Genomic DNA, 21,102 nt, shown 5'->3' with positions numbered 1-21,102 from the left:
AATTGGGAAAGCGTTTTCTCTTTTAGTCCAGCTTACTAGGTGCTTTTACTTTGAAGCCTACTCATTTATGTTTCCGGTTAATCCTACTTGCGGATCCGTTTCTGTCGACAGATGGCGCTGCAGCCCAAAACAAATAAAACACAAACGTGAACTCAAAGTTCTCACGTAGACTAAATCCTACAGGTAAGTCATTCTTTCGCTATAAAAATACAGTAAGTGATTTTTTTAATAAACTGTTTCACACTGTTTCTGCCGCTATGAACATTTTCAGTGACGTCATGTCATTTTATTGTTCTTGTTTTGTAAATAACGCCGTTTTCTGGGAAAAAAACAGGAGTAGCAAAACGAACAAATCACAAAATCTCTGACGCTACGAGTTTTTTCAGGTCTCCTAAAAACCCAAACATTCTATTTTCTTAGACATTATAATACATCATTTATAATGCTGTATGGGTGCGAATAGCTACATTAATGTTGTAAATGCACCTGTTGCCGTGTTATCACTTTTATCTGACCTAAAACAGCATGTATCCTGTTGATCTGCCGCCGGTGGAGGACACTGAACTGACATCTGCGTCTGAACTTTACCTGACGTCTTTAAACGCAACACCTTGCGTTGATTGGTTTCAGTCATCCCAACAATTACAGGTGAAATCATCTTTTCTGTTCTCTGATAGATTTTAGGTTTAAAAAGCAGTTTAAGTCTTTGTTTTGATCAGTTTTCAGTTGCCAAATGGAAAATCAGACGTAGAAACTAAAATCAACAAATATTTAATATTTTACCCCAAAACAAAGTGATTGACACCGCCATGAAACAAACCCACAAAATAGATTTTAGGTGTTGATTTAACCCTTGTATTGTGTTAGAAAGCTGTTTACACCTGTGGTGTTAGCGGGTCCATTTGGATTCATGATTTAAAAATGCGTGAAAATGCTTAAAATCACCAGTTTTCTTCAAATGTTGTTATTAAGCTAATTGCTGGCTTTGTATGTATTCATATAAATGGAACCAGTGTGTGAATGGTTTTTTAGTTGGCTCCACAGACGCAGTATTTTAAAATATACCACTCGTTTGTTACTGCAAAAACTGTTTAAATTCACTAAATATATTTCTTTTTCCTTATAGAATGAGTAATAATCAACTATAAATGTGTTATAAACTAATATTAGAGTACACCTACCCAAAAAAAATGTAATTTTTTTTACTATTTAAAAATGACTAACACTAGTGGCATCTTTGGTTTTTCGGGTCAAAATGGACCCGCCTAGATAAATACAATAAAGTTTATCTCTCGCCAAATAGAATATTTACTAAGAAATCACAATGTAACCATAGCCACATTGCTTGGTGTGTGTGTGTGTGTGTGTGTGTGTGTGTGTGTGTGTGTGTGTGTGTGTGTGTGTGTGTGTGTGTGTGTGTGTGTGTGTGTGTGTGTGTGTGTGTGTGTGTGCGCGCTCTGTCTTCTCAATCCCCAGTGAGTCGTGGAGGATGGCTGCTTATACTGAGCCAGGATTCTCTGGAGGTTTCTTCCTGTTAAAAGGGGGTTTTCCTCTCCACTGTCGCTGCATGCTTGCTTAGTATGAGGATTGCTGTATAGTCACTGACACTCGTCAGTGACTTGATGCGATTTGCTGGGTTCCTTATATAGGAAACATTATTTCTGATTGGCTTAATGAACTGACCTGAATTGGAATGTTTATTATGTGAAGTGCCTTGAGACGACTCTTGTCGTGATTTGGCGCTTTATAAATAAACTTGAATTCATTTAAATGGTAGGATAAAGATAACAAGTAAATTTTGTTTCCATAAAACTAACTTTTATTTAACCAGACCAATTAACCAAACAATTTAACCATAAAATGAACAATGATAAACAACACGGAGTGTGTGGTTGTGTGTGCACACATGCACCTGCATTGACCATAAACTGAACATTGAAAATAATATGGTGTTAGCGCAGGTATGTTGTTCTGAATGAACCATAATTTAACCCTTTGATGCATGAATTATGAAATCTTCAACCATGATTTTTTAAACAATTTTTTTCATTCATCTTTAGGTGTGAATGAAACAAATTTCAACAAATATTTTTTGTACCATTTTGTTAATTTAAAAATAATTTATTACATGTCCATCTCAGTGTACAACGTGCATTCTGAACATGAAATATGGTGGCTTGACTTACTGAAGTCCAAATGGAGAGGCTTACATGCAATAAAGTCTTCAACAGCTGTGCTTAATAGCAAAAATAAAGAAATAACAATTTTGAGTACCTGTCCACTGTAGTGACCATTATGCATCAAAGGGCTAAACAATGGAAACAATGAAAACAAACCATAATTTGATCCTCAGAGCAACCCATAGCTTGTAAGTGATGCATACAACAGCCAGTTTTCTCTGCCGGGTCATTTTGGACCCGTAACACCACAGATGTAACTTTTTTTATTTTTTTGAGACCTTTAGAATTTACTAAAATTGTGAAAACTGATTTTACTGCATTTCAACAGGTGCGTCTGAGGGTTAGTTGAAGCCTCATTCCAGGACAAAAAGGGGAAAGTGTACTTTTTACACAGTTAAACTTGAAAACGGGTCAATTTTGACCCTAACACAACAGAAGGGTTTTGATAAACCAATCAGCTCTAAATCACTGTGAAGTATTATGCTTTTATGTATGAGTTTAGCTGGGATTGCTACCGGGGGTCGTAAAAAATACAAGATAAATAATAATCAAGAGTTTATTACTTTCTTCCATAGCAAATAAGACCTTTGTCCTTTTAAACAGTTAAAATGTCCTCCTCTCTGCACAGGTTGCCATAACGACAGCCAGTGTAAGCCAGCTGCAGCTGTTTGAGGACGACCACCCTGCCTGTGCGGTGCTGGCGCTTCATCCTCCTGATGATCAAACACAAGGTTGTGAGCTGAACTGCGTTGATCTCCGTTGAATAAACGTCCTGAATCAGATCAACTCTGATGCGTTTTGATCTGCTGCTTCTATCCAGTCGTGGCTTTGTACCTGCACGAGAAATGGTGGCGTTTGGATGACGTGCTGCGAACATCCATCGGATCCAGGAGTGGTTTTATACCCGTAAAAGTCTCAAGTTTTACTTTTTTGTGACATTGATGCAGTCGGAGTTCAGTTACTGTAGATTATCATTAAGGCAGTACATATTTATAACTTTTAAACTAATCACATCTAGTTGTCCACAGGTGCAGTCGGTTGTAGAAAGGGTGATCGTGTTCCTTCTCAGTCGGGTTGTGGAGAGGCCTCCTTCACCCGGGGAGGCGTCGTTCTCCTTGCACCCCCGCACAGAAAGCTGCAAACTGCTGTGGAGGGACAAGCAGGCGGTCGGCTTCTACACCATCAAGCACAAAGGTGGAGAGCTGAGCGATGCAAAACTGCAGGGCTGTTTACTCGTAGTTGTGTATGGATGCACAAACATCAAGCATCAGTGACCACAAACCTTCCTGCTCAGCATCAAACAGCAGATGCATTTGGCTGTGAGTTCAGTGGAGCGTTTGAGGGCTGATCAACTTTACTGGAAGCAAACCCGTCAGGGCCCAGAGTCTGGCACTTCCATTTTTATAAACTCTGTTCTGAAACAAACCAGACAGTACCAGCTTTATTTCTATAGCACAGTTTAAGACGGCGTGAGAGCGGACCAAAGTGCTGAAGAGGCAGGATCAATTTAAAGGGACATTATGGAAGTTTGACAGCAAAACATGTATAGAAATAATAAATGTCTTCTTCATACATTCTCCTGCAACGCCCTGGTCCTGTAGAATGAGCCCTGGCATTTTTACTGTGATTGCCTGTTTTTCTGTAAAATCACAGAAAAAGAGAGATGCTCGGGTCGAGCAGGCTGCTTCATGCGTGTTCACGCTCAGGCATCGCCCGTAGCATTTGCTATCCGTAGCTTTAGCAGCAGAGAGAGAGGCAGTGCCACTTTGTCGCTGTTCCTAACGCCTAGTGACAAAGCTAGCTACATTTCTGAGGACCCTTAGCTACTTTCTGTAGAACTTTCTTCTAGATATTTCCTGCTAATTAGCAACTAAATAGCCATTTTCACTCCCAACCGTTCTTTGAACGTTGTTTCAGCTGTCATCAAGGATATAAACATTACAGATACAAAGGACGTCACTGGCGCTTTAGTTCACCTAGTAAGACGTCTGACTCCCATGCAGAAGACCTGGGTTTGATTCTGGATGTGAACATAGTTTATTTTGAGTTTATTTTTTACATTAATGATATAATTTTTTTACAGTAAGATGCCCAAATTTTTATTTGAGACTCGCCGAACGGCATTGAATTCACAGATAAAAAAGATGTGGGTTCAACTTTCATTTTGGAACAATTTTTCAAGCAAGGGAAGGGAATGATCTGAGCATGCAGGAGGACTGACCCATCATAAACCTTTGTCGGCTGTGCTGAAGAGAAAGGTACAGAACCACATTATTTAATAAATTAGCTGCGTGTTCTCCTGTCCTCTGTCCTCCAGGCCACACACACACACACACACACACACGGGACTGTCTCAGCTGCTATTTTTGTTAAGGAGTGTGCACGTACAACATGCGCGCCTCGTGCACGAGCCTACTATTGAAGCTGCCATTACGCTTTTGGCCTGAGGGGGCAATCGCGAGCATAAAAATTCAAAAGTCCGAAAAGTCCCTTTAAAACAAAAGTAAAAACAATAAGAAGATAAAACACAACAATAAAAACTATAAAATCATAACAGGATGACATAGCCAAGTCATGAAGTAGGTTTTTAAACGAGATTTAAAGACAGGCAGAGAGGATGCCAGCCTAACTGTAATGGGCAGTGAGTTCCAGAGCATGGGGGCAGCATGGACAAACGCACGCTCACCTCGTGATTTTTAGGACATCTGGGGAGTGCAAAGCAGTAGACGGTCAGCTGACCTCAACATACGAGTAGGTACATATGGAGTCAGCAGGTCGGACAGGTAAGGAGGAGCTAGGTCGTGTAGGGCTTTAAAAACAAACATCAAGATCTTAAAACGCACACAAAATGTGATGGGGAGCCAGTGAAGACGTTCCAGGACTGGTGTAATACGGCTATGTCAGCTTGTGTTTGTTAAAAACCAAGCAGCGGCATTTTGGACAACCTGGTTCAAGGCAGAGACAGGAGTTCCAACTAATAATGCGTTAGCGTAGTCCAAGTGGGAGGTGATGAAAGTGTGGATGACTGATTCCAAGTGCTTCCTCTTTAAGATCGGTCTGAAACGAGATAGGCGGCGTAACTGATAAAAGCAAGACCTCACCACTGAGTTGATCTGAGGAGTCATTGAGAGGTTGGCGTCCCAATTCACTTCAATCCCAAGACACTTCAATTTTCCCCTCACACAAAACATTTCTGTGTTTGTGTTTGATCAAATGAGGCAGAAATCCTAAAAAAGCTCAAGTTTGTTAACATCCATGTGTCATGATCCGCCCCGGCCTCCCTGACTGTGTCTCTCCTGCCTTGTTTAACCTTATTGTTCTCACCTGCCCCTCATTACTCTGCCCATGTGTTCCTGATTACCCTGTGTATTTATACCTCCCTCCTTGTTGCTGTCTTCGTCGGATCATTGTTGAATGTGCATGTCCTTGTTTCGTCCTGTCGCTCCCGGTTACCATTAAACCCATTTTTATTTCATCCGTGCCTGCTCTCCTGTCTCCTGAACCCACCACCACACATGGTCCTACCATCTCCACCCTCACAACATGACACCATGTTTCAATCTTTAAATTCAACCCTGATCCCGGTACATCCAGGAATGAGAGTTAGAATAAAACCTCAGAGATGCATCTAATCTGAATGTAGCGTTCCATTTAAGAACACCAATTAATCCAGGTTCAGATTAGACTGCATTTGGATCCATTTGTTTGACAGCAACAGCGTTTAGAACAGAAACTCCCAAACCTCCAGGTAAAAGGAGAGGATTATAAATGAGAGCTGTGACTCCATCTGTTGTTGTCAGGCAGCCTGTGTGACAGCTGGAGCAGCTGCTGCTACCTGCTTCCCGTCCTGGACACACTGCTGGTGAGAAGAAGCTGCAGGAGGAGAGGCTTCGGCCTGCAGATCCTGGAGGATTTCTGCTCAATGTTTTCCTCGGAGGAGTTCCTCGGAGTCAGCTCTCCTTTATCACCTAGCATGGCAGCAGGTCAGCTGAGGTTTTCCTCCACCACACTTAGCTGTCCCTCCCTTCCCTTGGGCAGTCCAGCGTTTTCCTCAGGTCGTCCGAGTATTCCTCTGACTGCATTTGCTGGATTGGGAATATTTTAATCTTGTGTTTATGATTACATCCAGTCATAAGGAAAGTCAGACCTGAGGGAAATAGCTGCAGATAATTAGTTGTCTTTGTGACCGTTTGTTTGCATAACAGAGGTGGAAAGTTCAAAAGTGACGATAAATCTAGTAAATGAACAAGAATGGATGTTCTAGCGCAGGTACGGCCGTCTTGTGTTTGAAGGGAGATGCTTAAGTCCACCTGTCTGTCGCTACTGTTCAGTGGTCAGGAGGTTCCTGCTCCAGCACCAGGAGCACCGGGAGCGTCTGTATGAGGTGGAGGCTCCAGGAGGCTGGACTCAGAGACAGAACATCTGGCTTAACATCCAGCTGGGCCGTTACTCATTCCACCAGGTGAGAATGGGATTTTCTTTTAGATTTTACTAGAAGATTTATTCGGGCTGCGCAGTGGTGCAGTGGTTAGAGCTGTTGCCTTGCAGCAAGAAGGTCCTGGGTTCGCTTCCCGGCCTGGGATCTTTCTGCATGGAGTTTGTATGTTCTCCCTGTGTTAGGTTGATTGGTCTGTCTAACACCGGGGACACACCGGCCGCGAAGCGCCGCAAAGCGTATCGCTCACGAAATTCGGCCGCTGCTCGCCGCTCCTCAGTTCAGATCAGACGCGCCCCAGTCGAGGCGCGCCTCGGCTCAGCTGTAGTTTTTCTTTTAAACACTTGGTGTCCTCCATTTCCTCTCTGCCTTTTCTCAGCTCTTTTCCTCTGCGTGTGTGCGTGTGCGTGTGTGTGTGTGTGTGTGTGTATCCTAGCAGTTTCTTCCGACATGGGTACGTAAATAATCATGTTTTTCGGGGGTCGTACAGCTCCTTGTGTTTCTCAACTTCCATATTTAATTTAAAGTCATCCATCTTAACTGCTTGCCTCAGACTTTCTGCCTCTCTGTCCTGTTTGCTCCGGTGAAAAGACACCCAAAACCACACCCCCCTTCACGTGGTCACACACGCACACAAGTTCGATGTGTGTATGTGTGTGTGTGTGTTCGTGTGGTTTTTCTGCAGTGTCTGATTACGAACACATTTGACTATTGCGGAATTTTATTTTAAAATGCTTTTATTTTGTTAACTTTACCGGCCTGCCTCTTAGGTCTAGGTTGGACTTCCTGCCAGAATTGACGCGATTCACCCGCGGCTCGCGAAAAAAATAGAGCCGACGCCGAAATGATCGCTGCACGGCGCGGGCTGGGGCGCCGGCGTGAGGCGATTCGCGGCGCTTCGGCGGCCCATGTGGTCTATAGAATAGCTTAACAAGGGCGCCGAATGAAAGCGGTCCCATTTTCGCGGCGCTTCCGCGGCCGGTGTGTCCCCGGCGTCAATTGTCCCTAGGTGTGAGTGTGTGTGAGTGATTGTTTGTCCTGTCATGGACTGGCTCTCTGTCCAGGGTGTACCCCGCCTGATTGCCCATTGACCACCACTGGAGATAGGCCACCCAATCCCCCCCCCCCCCGGCAATCGCACAAACGGGTTCAGAAAATGGATGGATGGAGATGAATGGATAGAAGATTTATTCTTGGGACGCAATGAAAATGGTTGCTCAAAGTGGTCGTGCACCTCTTTTTACATCTGCAGCTCTACAAACACACGTTCACTATTTCAGTTTTGTCCAACAACCAATAACTTTAGTGTGTCTGCGTCTTCTCTGGTCACACGGGTTTGAACAGCTGGGGTGTAACTTTATTTTCTGTGTTAAAAGGTTGTTTAAATCAAAACACCCGAGGCCCAAATTCCTTCTGATGGTGGTGAGTGAGTGAGGCTGTTGTGCAAACTGATGATTGAATTGTCGTTTCTGTTAACTCACAGGAGGGTGAAGACTTGACCTCGCCGGTCACCTGTAACACGAACGCTCCCCAGACAGAACGTTGGGATGCGAACCAGGGAGAACACTCCCTGATCGGCACAAGCTGTGGGACAGGATGTTTTTCAGCGGCCCGTGCTGAAGATCTGGACTTGAATCCTCCCAGGCCCACAGTTATGAAAGGAACTGTGAAATCCAAGAGTGTTTTATCAGAAAAGCACAGCGAAGAGAGCTCAGAGGAAATGCAAAAGAGCTGCAAAAGAGCCAAAAGAACATGAGGCGAGCTGTGCACGTTGTGCAACGTCTGACCCAGAGGAAACTGGTCGTGCACTTGAGTGATCTACAGCCGCATAAATCCTACAGGAGCTTCAGACCATAAGGAGACGAGTTTGGTGCATACATGGACGTAATTTTCAGTTTAAAAGTGGGGGGGCCCCGGGGGGGGCCCCGGTATGTTCTAACGGGAAACAGGCTTCAACACAAACTGTTGTTTTCCACTTGGTCCTAGAGCTCAACCAGTGTCAATTTAATATAGTGTAATACTGTTTTTGGATGGTAAAAAGTGCAGGGGTCAAAACTTGACTTTGGAAAAAGTGGGGGGGGGGGCATGTCCCCCCTGTCCCCCCCAAAAATTACATCCATGGGTGCATATTGTTTTAATACATAAGAAGCATTACACTCAGTCACTGTGAACTACTTTTCCTCTCTAGAGCCGGGGTGGTGGGGTGGTGGTGGGGGGGGGGGGGGGGGTGGCCTCCAGCAGTCAAAGGAGGGGTAGAGGACACCCTGGACAGTTCTCCAGTCCATCACAGGGACAACCAGTTACACTCGCTCACTCCTAGCCTCTTAATAAACAAGCATGCGTGTCGTTGGTCTGTTGGAGTAAACCGTAGGACCTGGACAAACCTGAGCATGCGGAGAACACGGAATTCAAACCTTCTATGACAGAGCTAGAGGAACTCATTTCTAAGCAAAAACCTTCTGGTTCCCCTTATGATGTTCTTCCCCCAAGGATGCTTAAGGAGGCTTTTTCTGTTCTGGCCCCATATATACTGGTTATCTTAAATACCAGTCTGGCCTCTTGTGTGGTCCCCCTTACCTTTAAGAGGGCTGTTGTATGACCACTGCTGAAAAAGAAGGGGATGGAGGAGGCTGTGTTAGTCGATTACAGTCCTATCTCACATCTACCTTACTTATCCAAGCTGCTTGAGGGTTGTATTTTTAGACACTCACGAACTCTGGGAGATCTTTCAGTCAGGGTTCAGAGCAGGTCACAGTACCGAGACTGCACTTTTAATGGTTCTTAATGATGTTTTTTTAGCTTGTGACGGGGGGGGGGGGGGAGGCTGTCATTCTTTTGATGTTAGATTTGTCTGCGGCCTTTGACACGGGCGATCATGACATACTTTTGGATCGGCTACAAAACCGGTGCAGCCCTACAATGGCTACACTCCTACTTGTCTGACAGGAGTTTTTGTGTCAGTGTAGGTGAAACCTCCTCGACCTGGAAGGGACTCAAGTGGGGTGTGCCACAGGGGTCTGTACTGGGTCCGCTTCTTTTTGCCATCTACCTAATACCGTTGGGGAATCTTCTTCGGCGGTTTGGCATGCGTTTTCATTTTTATGCTGACGGCTGTCAGATCTACCTCCCCCTTCAGCGGTGGGCCGATGGATCAATATCAAAGCTTGTAGATGCCTTAGAGGATGTGCGCTCCTGGATGGCTACAAACTTTTTACATCTGAATGACGCTAAGACTGAAGTAATTGTACTTAGCCCTGGCATGTCTACACGCCCATGCGATGCTGTGAATCTGGGCCCTTTAGCATCCAACATGAAGACCACCATCCGAAATTTGGGAGTGCAGCTGGACTCAGCCCTTAAATCCGACGCGCAAATCAACCAGGTTGTGCTATCGTGTTTTTTAACTGACGCCGACTAGCCAGAATTAAGCCCCTGCTGTCCAGAGTACATCTAGAGACTGTCACACACGCTTTTGTTCTTTCAAGGCTCGACTACTGCACTGCACTGTATGCCGGCCTTAGTCAGGGTGCGGTAGCACGCTTGCAGTTAGTACAAAACTCAGCCGCTAGGTTCGTGACAGGCACTAGGCGCAGGGAACATATCACCCCTGTGTTGGCATCCCTTCATTGGCTGCCTGTGCAATCCAGGGCAAAATTTAAGGTCTTGGTACTGGCACACAAGGCCTTACATGGAACGGCTCCAGCATATCTTGGCAACCTTTTGCATAGACATGCCTCCTCACGGGCCCTTCGCTCAGCCGATAGGTAGCTGTTGATGGTTCCACGCACTAAGTGCAGGTCACGGGGGGACCGTGCGTTCTCGGTGTTGGCACATGCACTTTAGAACCAGTTGCCTTTGGTGGTGCGTCAGTCACCCTCATTGGGGGTTTATAAGACTTGCCTTAAGACCCATTTTTTTGTCAAGGCATTCCAGGATTAGCAATTTTTACCCGGTTTTGTTGCCCCGGCCTCTTAATTTTCAGGATTTTTTTGTTTTTACTCTCCTCTCAATTTTTTTATATTGGTTTTACGATTGCTATATTTTATTTTGATGGGTTTATGTTATTGTGTTCAGCACCTTGGGTGTCTGCATTGGTCGCAGAAGGGGCTTTATAAATGAAAGGAATGAAAACCTTGCCTCAGGACCACCAGCTGCACCAGCATGCAACCCAAAAGCATTACAGTAAACGGTTCAGTTTCATTTTTATTCTTGCATTTTCTTTTTTGCTCAGAACCAAAACTAATTGTTTTATTTAGTAAACATAGCAAATTTTCTCTTTATGTAAAACTGATTTCATGTCAATTTTTAAGTAAAAAAATTAAAGTTTCTATTTCTGCAGAACTGAAAATGCCCTATGTCGGTGACTGTTGTTTCATTCTGCGGCAAAATGGGTCCGTACTAAGTAGAATGTTAAGTTAAAATGTTGCAACAACGCCACCCCAGAGCCAGTAGGCCCCAGGGAACTAACAGGTAGTCTGTCCGTGCACCCACAGAGGAACAGACTGGTGTTCTTAAATACAATAATGGCCTTTATTTGACAGTTTATCTAAAAACATACAGACAAATATACTAAATTAAAAAGGAGGTGCTACACAGGTCAGTTATTTAAAAAAAAGGGGGGGGGGGGGGGCTAAATAAATCCTCCAACTGCATGGCTCCATTAAATGTATCTGGTGCGGGAGATCCAGTGGTTGCCCTGGCAACCACACACTCTGTAGCCCAGCAGCGGGCTAAAATACATTGCACTGGTGCTCCACAGGGGTGCGCGCTGAGCCCTCTCCTGTACTCACTCTACACCCACGACTGCACGGCCACGAGAAACTCCAACATCATTGTGAAGTTTGCGGACGACACCACAGTGGTGGGTCTCATCACCAACGACGATGAGACGACCTACAGGGAGGCGATCAGCGCCTTGACCCACTGGTGTCAGGACAACAGTCTCACCCTCAACGCCACAAAGACAAAGGAGATGATAGTGGACTTCCGGAGGAGCAGAGGAATACACACCCCCATCACCATCAACGGCGACGCTGTGGAGAGGGTGAGCAGCTTCCGTTTCCTTGGAGTTCATCTGGCAGAGGATCTTACGTGGTCAGTGCACACGAACAACAGTGAAGAAGGCACAGCAGCGCCTCTTCTTTCTCAGGAGACTGAAAAGATTTGGCATGAGCCGCCGCATCCTCAGGACCTTCTATCGCTGTGCCATTGAGAGCATCCTCACTGGATGCATCTCCACCTGGTATGGCAACAGCACCGCTTACAACCGCAAAGCTCTCCAGAGAGTAGTGCGGTGTGCAGAAAGGATTATTGGAGGTGAGCTGCCCTCCCTCCAAGACATCTACAGGAAGTGGTGCCTGAGGAAAGCGAGGAGGATCATCAAGGACTCAAGTCACCCCAGCCATAAACTGTTCAGACTACTTCCATCAGGAAGGAGGTTCTGCAGCATCCGGTCCAGAACCAGCAGACTGACAGACAGCTTTTTCCATCAGGCCATCAGACTGCTGAACATTTCGCAGACACCTCACCCTCACTAACATTACACACTCCATACTGTACATTAATGCCACTGTTTTGCACATACCAACCACTGTATATTTTATATCTCTTATCTTATTGTTTACTTTATTCATTGGTTAAATGTGTATATACGCATATACACACACTCACACGCACACACGTAAAAAAATAAAAAATAAAATACTTAGCACACACATTTAGGAATGTGTATACCTTACATACTATATATATTATTACTTAGATTAGCCATTTTTATATTTTGCTTGTTTTTATGTTATTGTATTTTGCACAACTGACACACAAGAATTTCACTCGCACATACTGTACCCTGGGACGTAATTTTGGGGGGGGACGGGTGGGACATGTCCCCCCCACTTTTTCAAAAGGCAGTTTTGGTCCCCTGCACTTTTTTCCGTCCAAAAACAATATTACGCTCCATTAAATGGATTTGGTTGAGCACTAGGACCGAAACGGAAACCGGTTTCCTATTATACCCGCCCAAAAGCTAATCTATTGGCTCTGCTGATACTTGCTAACGTATTATTGGCTGTTGCTGCTGTCACTCAAGTTGGAAACAGTCAGAACGTGCTCACGTTGTTTTGCTAGTTTGGAGCCGCTAGGGAACACCGGTACTGAGTCACATCGTCAACTAGACGCTGTGTAATATCAGAGCTCAGCTCAGCTTCCATTACATAACATTTGAATAAGTGTTCATTTGTGAGTCTTTGGTAGTTATGCACAGCCAGGAGGCAGCATGTCAAGAAAACGAAAAGTGGATAGAAGAGACTTCTTTCAAAGTCAAAACGTAAGTTGGAACATGTGACACCCCTGCATTAAGCTCAGACTCACCTCCTCCTTCACAAACATACTCAAAACTAACTTTTACAAACTCATCTCCTCCACATAACTGACTCCTCAGACACAATTTATTCGTATTATTATAATTATTTTTTTATTATTATTACTAGTAGTAGTAGAAGTGTAACTTCAAAACTTTTATCATTTAACTTTATTGTAAACGTATCTATTGCAATGTATATGTTCACATTAAAAAGCTCTGAAAAATGAACAGTATCATCATCGTCAACAGATTTTTTTAAGCTTAATGTCAAAGATGTACACTTTTCATTAGATTTATCTTATTTTTTCCATTTATTTTTTGTGTGTTGAAATGCAACAACTGTTTAAACACTTTTAAGGGAAAAAACATTTAATATGTTTTTATACACTCAAATGTTAGGGTGATGATCATGTGTAAAACATTAGTTCAGCATGTCCTCTAACACAGCAAATGAACAAACGGCCAGATCTCAGGAGGACCGTTTATGTATAAATAATTTTTATACTTTTGACTAGGCCTGGGAATGTAACACATTTTGCTGGACGATATTTTGTCCAACAAATTGTTGATGATAAACGATATCATTGTCAACATTATCTAGACCAAAATAACCACTAATATAATGTTAATATATCATAATAATGCAAGTACACCCTTTAAAATGCAACAAATAAACCTTCATTTCACATTGAAATGTCCAGAACCAGAACTTCTAAATGAATAAAAATAACAAACAAAATTTCAATAAAAAAGGAATCTCACTCCCTGTTAGAAAATGTTGCACCAAAAACAATAAAAAAAAGACCCAAAACAATAAATACAATAGCCTGTCCATTGTCAACAGCCAAAACTGCACTTCAATAATGATAATAAATAAAAATAATAATAGAGTTGTACATGTTTTAACTTTGATATATATATATCTATATATCTATATATATATATATATATATATATATATATATATATATATATATATATATATATATATATATTGAGGATGGAAAAATTATTGAGATGGGCACGTGAGTGTCAAGGGGTCTTTACATAACACCCCCACCCCAAATCCGCACAAGCCTGCTGTGTCCCCCCCACTTCTGAAATCAAAATTTCGTCCCTGACTGTACCAGTGTACCTGCACATGTGACGTGACAATAAAAGTGATTTGATTTGATTTGAAATACTGTATTAAAAGAAAGGTTAACAAAACAGCAGTGTGGAGCCATGGGGCGCACTACTTGGATCCAATTGTCCAGGAACGCCAAGGTGAAGCAGCGAGGGACCCAACCGGACCCAACACAGCCCAGGTGGCGGAGCCGTCGAGGCGTACCGCCTACACCGACTACCCCCAGCCGGTGTTGTGACAAAGTAGTTACCCTCGTCAAAAATTGTTTCCCCTCGGTTTACACTTTGTTGTTGTTGGCGTTGCTATCACGAAATAGTTTATTTGCCAAATAAGTCACAGTACAACTAATAACTACAGACACTTTGGAGAACATTAAACGTTAAATTAAGAAGTCTAAAAAAAAGAAAATGTTCTCCAAAGTGTCTGTAGTTAGTAGTTATACTGTGACTTATTATGCAAATAAACTATTTCGTGACAGCAACGCCAATGTGCATTATTGATGGGGGGGGGGGGGGGGGTTCACACTCTGGCAGCCGAGGCCACACAGCCTGATAAAAATCTGTATCCCTCAACTTTTACAGTCTTATAGTATCGCTCCCGTGAATGGGGGAAGCAATATTTGACGGGGGTAACTACTTTGGCACAACACCGGCACGGCAGGTTGACCGCGCTGCAAGACAAACAGATGGCAAAACCCCCGGATCAGCTCACCCCCGTTACCCAAAACTACTGGCTTACCTCTGCCGAGCGGGCGAGGAGATCAGCTGCCTGAGGACAACAATCTCCAAACAGGAAGAGGCCACTCTGGTGGCTCTAAACTTGCGTCATGGAGAGCTGCGTAAAGCGTCAACCAGCACTTCCAACCAGCACTTTCCCTACAGATAAACCATATAGGCTGTCACAGAGAGGAAATACTAATGAGGCAGTATACAGTCGCAAACGGCTAATCGCCACCTCAAACACGCTCGGTGCTGAGGTACTGAGAGCTTTGCGTGAGCAGCAGGTGTATCTGCCTCTTATGAAGGCAGCGTGCCCCGCGCCACAATCACCAGGATGTCGTCCACATGGACAAATCTCCACGAACCAATTGTTCATCCCATCCCATTCGGTCCCAAATGTTTGTTTCTCATCCTTAAAAACTCCCGTCGGCACCATGGAGAGTAAAAAAGGAGCGCACCTCTAGCTCGAGCAGGAACAGGAAGTCTGGAAACAGGAAAAAGTCTGCGAGAAGGGAAGAAAATTCAGGAATCTGACAAAATGAGCAGGATTTATGACAACACATCTTTACAAAACAAACCGGTCCACAGTGAGAAGTTTGATCGTGTCTGGTCACCTTCTTCGTATGAAAGGTAGGAGCTCAAAACTCCAGGAAGAGGAGCTGGAAGCAGCGCGTGCCAAACCTCTATGGGAAACATGCGTGTTTTGTTTTTCTCTACCTACATAACAGTTTCACCTTTTATACATGTAATTAAGACATATTCTAAACCCCCTATGGGTACGGCTGTTTTCGGCATTGTTTTGGTGGAGAAACTGGCGGTAACACACCATCAGCAGCATTTATTAAAGCAGGCGATCAGATGCTTTATGAGGTAAAAATATAAGTCATTAAATCTCATGGAGTCTGGCAACAGTAAGCCTCACTCTTACAGAACGTGCAGGTATAATTTAAGAGCTAAGCATGCGCTGTTAAAGTTTAGATGTTTTTAAAATGTATATTCACTTGGATGTGTTTTCTCAGGGGTCCTGGAGTCCTTCTGGAAGGAGCACTGCTGGATGTTTCCAGACATTCAGTCAGTGACACAAGCGGTCAAAAGGTCAGACATGAACCCAGTTTAATGTTTTCATTTAAGTATTTTATTTCAAAGCAGTTCTTTGCTGCAATATGTAAAAAACAAAATACTAGTTGGGTAAAATGCTGCAAAAATGTGAATATAAATAGAATAATAATGACCAATAGGACAATAACACACATATGTAATTAAAAACAACAATAATTCATTTGTATTCCATCCATCCATCCATTTTCATCCGCTTATCCGGAGTTGGGTCGTGGGGGCAGTAGCCTAAGTCGAGAGGCCCAGACTTCCCTCTCCCCGCTCCTCCAAGGGAATCCCAAGGCGTTCCCTGGCCAGGTGAGAGACATAGTCCCTCCACCGTGTCCTGGGTCTACCTTTAAGCCTCCTCCCGGTTGGACGTGCCTGGAAAACCTCACCAGGGAGGCATCCAGGAGGCATCCTGACCAGATGCCTGAGCCACCTCAACTGGCTCCTCTCCATGTGGAGGAGCAGCGGGTCTACTCCGAGCCCCTCCCGGATGACTGAGCTTCTCACCCTATCTCTAAGGGAGAGCCCAGCCGCCCTGCGGAGAAAACTCATTTCGGCCGCTTGTATCCGCGATCTCGTTCTTTCGGTCACTACCCAAAGCTCATGACCATAGGTGAGGGTAGGAACGTAGATCCACCGGTAAATCGAGAGCTTTGCCTTCTGACTCAGCTCTCTCTTCACCACGACAGACCGGTACAACGCCCGCATCACTGCAGATGCAGCACCAATCCTCCTATCGATCTCACGCTCCAGTTTCCCCTCACTCGTGAACAAGACCCCGAGATACTTAAACTACTCCACTTGGGGCAGGACCTCATCCCTGACCCGGAGAAGGCGTTCTACCCTTTTCCGAGTCATTTGTATTATAAATAACACAGACTCCATGACTGAATCATATGAACGATCCAAACTTGACTGAACTGAATGATGTGAGAATGCATTGGATAAACCTAAACAAAAACATTTAGGGAAGGTTCGAGCTAACATTCATTATTCGTGTTCTCTGATGCTGTAAAGGTTCGCTTCTATGTGCTGTACGTCAAACCCAGCCGCATCCATCAGAGGAAGTACGATGCAGACGGGTCGGAGGTCGAGCCAAACTTCAGTGACACCAGAAAGGTCAACACGGGCTTCCTGATGTCCTCTTACAGTGAGTCTGCATTAATGGTTGCATATTTCTCTGAACGTGATTCTTTCTGCAGGTTTTGGTCTCTGTGAGCGTTTTAAAAGGCTGCTGAAACGTTTTGAAAAGCCTATCCTGCTTCCACAGAGGTGGAGGCTAAAGGAGAGTCGGACCGTCTGAGCGAGGAGCAGCTCTCAGCGATGGTTAACAAATGTGAGCTGGTTAAGATAACCGACAAGCACCGACCTGCCGGCTCCTGGGCCTTCTGGTACCCGGAGTCAGAGATGGACAAAACAGAGCTGGAAACGGGGCAGGAAGTACGGCTGAAGACCAGAGGAAACAGTCCTTTCTTATGTGAGTTCTTGTTTATTTTAGTATAAATAAATAAATAAAAATTCTTCTTTTAAACAGTGAAAATCTGTTTTTGGGTTTATGAGGTGAGATAATCAAACTTCTGGGGAACTCGGTGCTGCTCGAGTCCCTTCCCACTCCTTTTGTCTTTTGTCTCAGTGTCTTTAGCCAAAGTGGACAGCGGGACGGTGACCAGGTGTAACTTTGCTGGGGACGAACAGGCCGGCGCCTCGTGGACGGACAAAATAATGGCCAACAAGTCGGACACCAGCGGCTGTCAGAGCGCTGGAGGAGGAGGAGAAGGAGAGGGAGCAGAAGAAGATGAATGGGTGAGAATGAACCTGTAGCAGCTAGGTTTCCTGCAGAACTAAAAGCCTGATTTGTCAAATATAAACAGTGAAAGAGAAATTTTAGCATAAAACAACCAAATATTTTAAATGTAATTCCTACAAAATAACCTGGGTTGCATTTAATCCTTTATTCAGTGTTGGAGGCAAAACGTAATGCTGGGAACAGTGTTGGGAGTAACGCGGTACAAAAGTAATTAATTACTGTAATGCATTGCTTTTTGCTGTAATGTGGTAATGTAAGGCATTACAGGGAAAGAAAATGGTCATATTTACTCGGTACAGTTGTCAGTAACGCGGTAATTACAATGCATTTTTAATCCCAGAATCAAGATGTGGGTTTCCTAAAAATTCAAATTGCGGGAAGCCTGAAAAAAGATCCAGTATCCACATATATGACGTCATTTATGGACTCAGCTTTGCGGGCATTCTATGAGCAGAGAGGACGCAGCGGTGATGGCTCAAATACTCCAGCTGCGTCCTGCGCGCGGCCGCTGTTATATTCACAAAATCGCTCCACCAACACAAAGTCATTCGTTTGCGATCGCTTATATCCGCCCATATTCTCTGGTACTTCATGTACTTTTCAGCTGAGTTCATCATCTGTGCCCCGGTGATTTCAACTCATTGCTGCTGAAGCGCAGCGCATATCAAGCTTTTTTTTTTAGTTCGGTAGATCCCTTTGGCTGATTAGTTAGAAAGTAGGAAATCTAGGAAACAGTTTTTCTGGAAGACGGAGAAAACATGCAGCATGCAGGAAGGTTAGAGAGAGAAAGGGCCGGAAATTATTCACATAAAATCAAAAAAACAAAACAAAGTGCTTGAAAAGAAAAAAGTAGGTAGATTTATCCCCAATACACATTTTTACCAGTGAAAAGCAATAATATATAAGCATTTAATATTTATACATGTGATAGAATCAGATCACCCCAGAAGTCAGTCCCACATCCAGGGCCGTATCAAGGCATTTGGGGACCAAGGCAAATATAGGCTTGGAGCCCCCACCACCTCACTCCCTGCTCAGATGGCCCTATAAGATGGCAGCGTGCTGAGAGTACAGATTGTTGTTGCTTTTATTTAATAAACAATCATTTTAAAGCGCTGTTATTATATCTGACTGTTTTTAACAGCAATCCTAGCTCAGACACCACGTCACCTTCCACATATATGTCATGAGCTCGCTGAGCGTCACATGACCAGATTCATACTGAAGTTGTTTTGGTGAAAGTAACTTAAAGTAATGCAAAAGTAGTGTAATGCCTTACGTTTTAAAATCAGTAATATTGTAATGTAATGAATTACTTAAAAATGAGGGTAACAAGTAATAAATAATGCAGTTTTATTACTACAGTTTTGAAGTAACTTGCCCAACACTGGCTGGGAAGGAGTTGCACGATCAAACGTTCCATCAGAATTGGGATGTTTCCATTTGAGCTCACTTTGCGTTCCTTGTAAAAACGTTTTAATCAGCAGAAGAAATCGCCGCTACTCGTGTTAGCGAGTCAACTTTTCCACTGAAGCTCAGGTCCGATGGAGACGAGAAGGGTGCGGCTGAATCTGTTGTTCAGGATCTAAACGCAGGTTTTTCCCTTTCCCTCAGGATGATTGAGGAATCTGACTGTCCCCATCAGCTCTACCTCCTGACCCCGATCTCTTCTGCAGGGAGGACGCTGAACAGATGCAAACTGAAAGCTCTGCAGGAGGAGACAGGACTCGCTTTGTCTCCTTCAGAAATGTGCATTGTTGTAGAATTCCCTTCTTGCAGCCTTTGAATTTGATTTCCTGGTTTATAAAACTGTGACTACCACACGCACACACACACACGCACGCACGCGCACACACACACACACACACACACACACACACACACACACACACACACACCATTTCCAGTATAATTAGTCTTTTCTGGAAGTTGGATCACGTGTACACCGGTTCCATGTAAACAGCTGTTTTCTGTTATGAAGCTAACTGAGCTGCTGCATTCTCACTGGCGTCAGATTTCTGTTTGCATAACGATGGCCTGAATTTTTTGGAAGGACATTTTACTCATTTCATCATTTGAACATCATTTTAACCGTATATCGACTTGCATCCTCGGACGATAGCAGAATTCTGATTTAAACAGACTTCTACCCGTCCCAGGGTCCTGCACATGTCCTCAGACAAAGCGGGCCTCATTCCCTCCACGTTGGTCTCGGTGAGGTTAAAGCCAGAAACAATCTGAGACATTTCCAGGCTTACGGCACTTCAGCCCAACCATCATTGTCACTCCTCCAGTGTTTTATTATTGGTCATGTTTCTATTTCTCCAGATTTTTTTTATTGGGGTTTCTGGAAGAATATATTTTTTTATCATAAGGAACTTTGTAGTTACTTTTTTTGCAGGTTAAAGAGCAAGTCGCCCCCAGATCAACCTTTTTCCTGATAAACTATATAAATGCGTGTCTAATCGTGCTGCAGACACGTGTCGTCAATAGTTTTGCACTTTAGTGCATTTTAGTTCATTTTAATTTTCTGCCTAAAACTGTCAGTGTTGTGCCGTTGTCAGGTAAAAACTCTGCACTGCATTTGAATTTAAATCTGCCATCGCTATTGGCTAAGAGGTACCCTAGAACGTTAGCTGGTACCATATGATGTCACAACGTCGTTGTGAGCCTGTGTGTGTGTATTTGTTAGCGGCTCCGCCCTCTCGGCCTGCTAGGCAACAGCATTTGTTTCATTTTTCAAACAGGAAGTGGGAGTGGAGTAATGCTCTGTTAGGGGGTGACTTGCTCTTTAACACAGCCTGTGGTGACGCAGCATTGTTAGCATTGACGTCTCGTTGATGCTCCAGAATTTTGTCCTTTAGGTAAAAATGAATGCAACTCCATTTATTTTATGTAGAAAGTAGATTTTTTAAAGTGTTGTGCAAAAATAAAATGTATTAAATGCATAAACAAGACAGAAAAGGTGATATAAATGTACATGTAAAAAAAGATCTTGTAAATGCAGAGTTGGGTTAATTTTACCAAATCAAATAGTTTCAGGTGCCTAACTGCCAGATTTTTATACAATGAAATAAAATAGAATATTATTTGGTGTCATTTTTTTCAGTTTTTAGCGCAGTTGGACACTTTCCCTGTATTAAACTTATCTATGTGTAGTTTTAAAACCCCTAAATCTGATCCAGATGTGCAGTCAAATAAATCAGGAAGTGAATAATCCAAACTTTTATTAAGGAAAAAAAAAACTGCAGAGAAACATTTAGAAATTTTTTTGATGCAACAATAAGTTTAAAAAAACGACTAAAGTTTATTATGACTTTTTCTTTGAAATAAATAAAATGGATCCCCATTTTATTTATTTCAAGTGAGA

At 43.5% G+C, this 21,102-nt stretch overlaps 2 protein-coding genes across 2 annotated transcripts; both read left to right on the top strand.

The window, feature by feature from the left end:
• The first annotated feature begins 98 nt into the window (after positions 1–98).
• fam169b (family with sequence similarity 169 member B) lies at positions 99–8,484 on the top strand. The gene is made up of 8 exons (XM_015965297.3): positions 99–183; positions 525–648; positions 2,809–2,911; positions 3,001–3,086; positions 3,209–3,374; positions 5,981–6,163; positions 6,512–6,642; positions 8,099–8,484. Exons 2-8 carry the CDS (start codon positions 526–528, stop codon positions 8,369–8,371), a joined length of 1,065 nt encoding a protein of 354 aa, XP_015820783.3. The 5' UTR covers positions 99–183; position 525; the 3' UTR covers positions 8,372–8,484.
• Positions 8,485–15,246: 6,762 nt separating this feature from the next.
• arpin (actin related protein 2/3 complex inhibitor) lies at positions 15,247–19,485 on the top strand. Its single transcript, XM_015965298.3, has 6 exons — positions 15,247–15,451; positions 15,841–15,916; positions 16,943–17,075; positions 17,196–17,402; positions 17,559–17,728; positions 19,347–19,485. Exons 1-6 carry the CDS (start codon positions 15,360–15,362, stop codon positions 19,353–19,355), a joined length of 687 nt encoding a protein of 228 aa, XP_015820784.3. The 5' UTR covers positions 15,247–15,359; the 3' UTR covers positions 19,356–19,485.
• The last annotated feature ends 1,617 nt before the right edge of the window (positions 19,486–21,102 follow it).

The sequence above is a fragment of the Nothobranchius furzeri genome, chromosome 4 (genome assembly GCF_043380555.1).
Source record: "Nothobranchius furzeri strain GRZ-AD chromosome 4, NfurGRZ-RIMD1, whole genome shotgun sequence".
Classification (NCBI taxonomy): Eukaryota; Metazoa; Chordata; class Actinopteri; order Cyprinodontiformes; family Nothobranchiidae; genus Nothobranchius; species Nothobranchius furzeri.
Note: the sequence above shows the minus strand (reverse complement) of the source record. Positions and strands in the feature narration are given on the sequence as shown.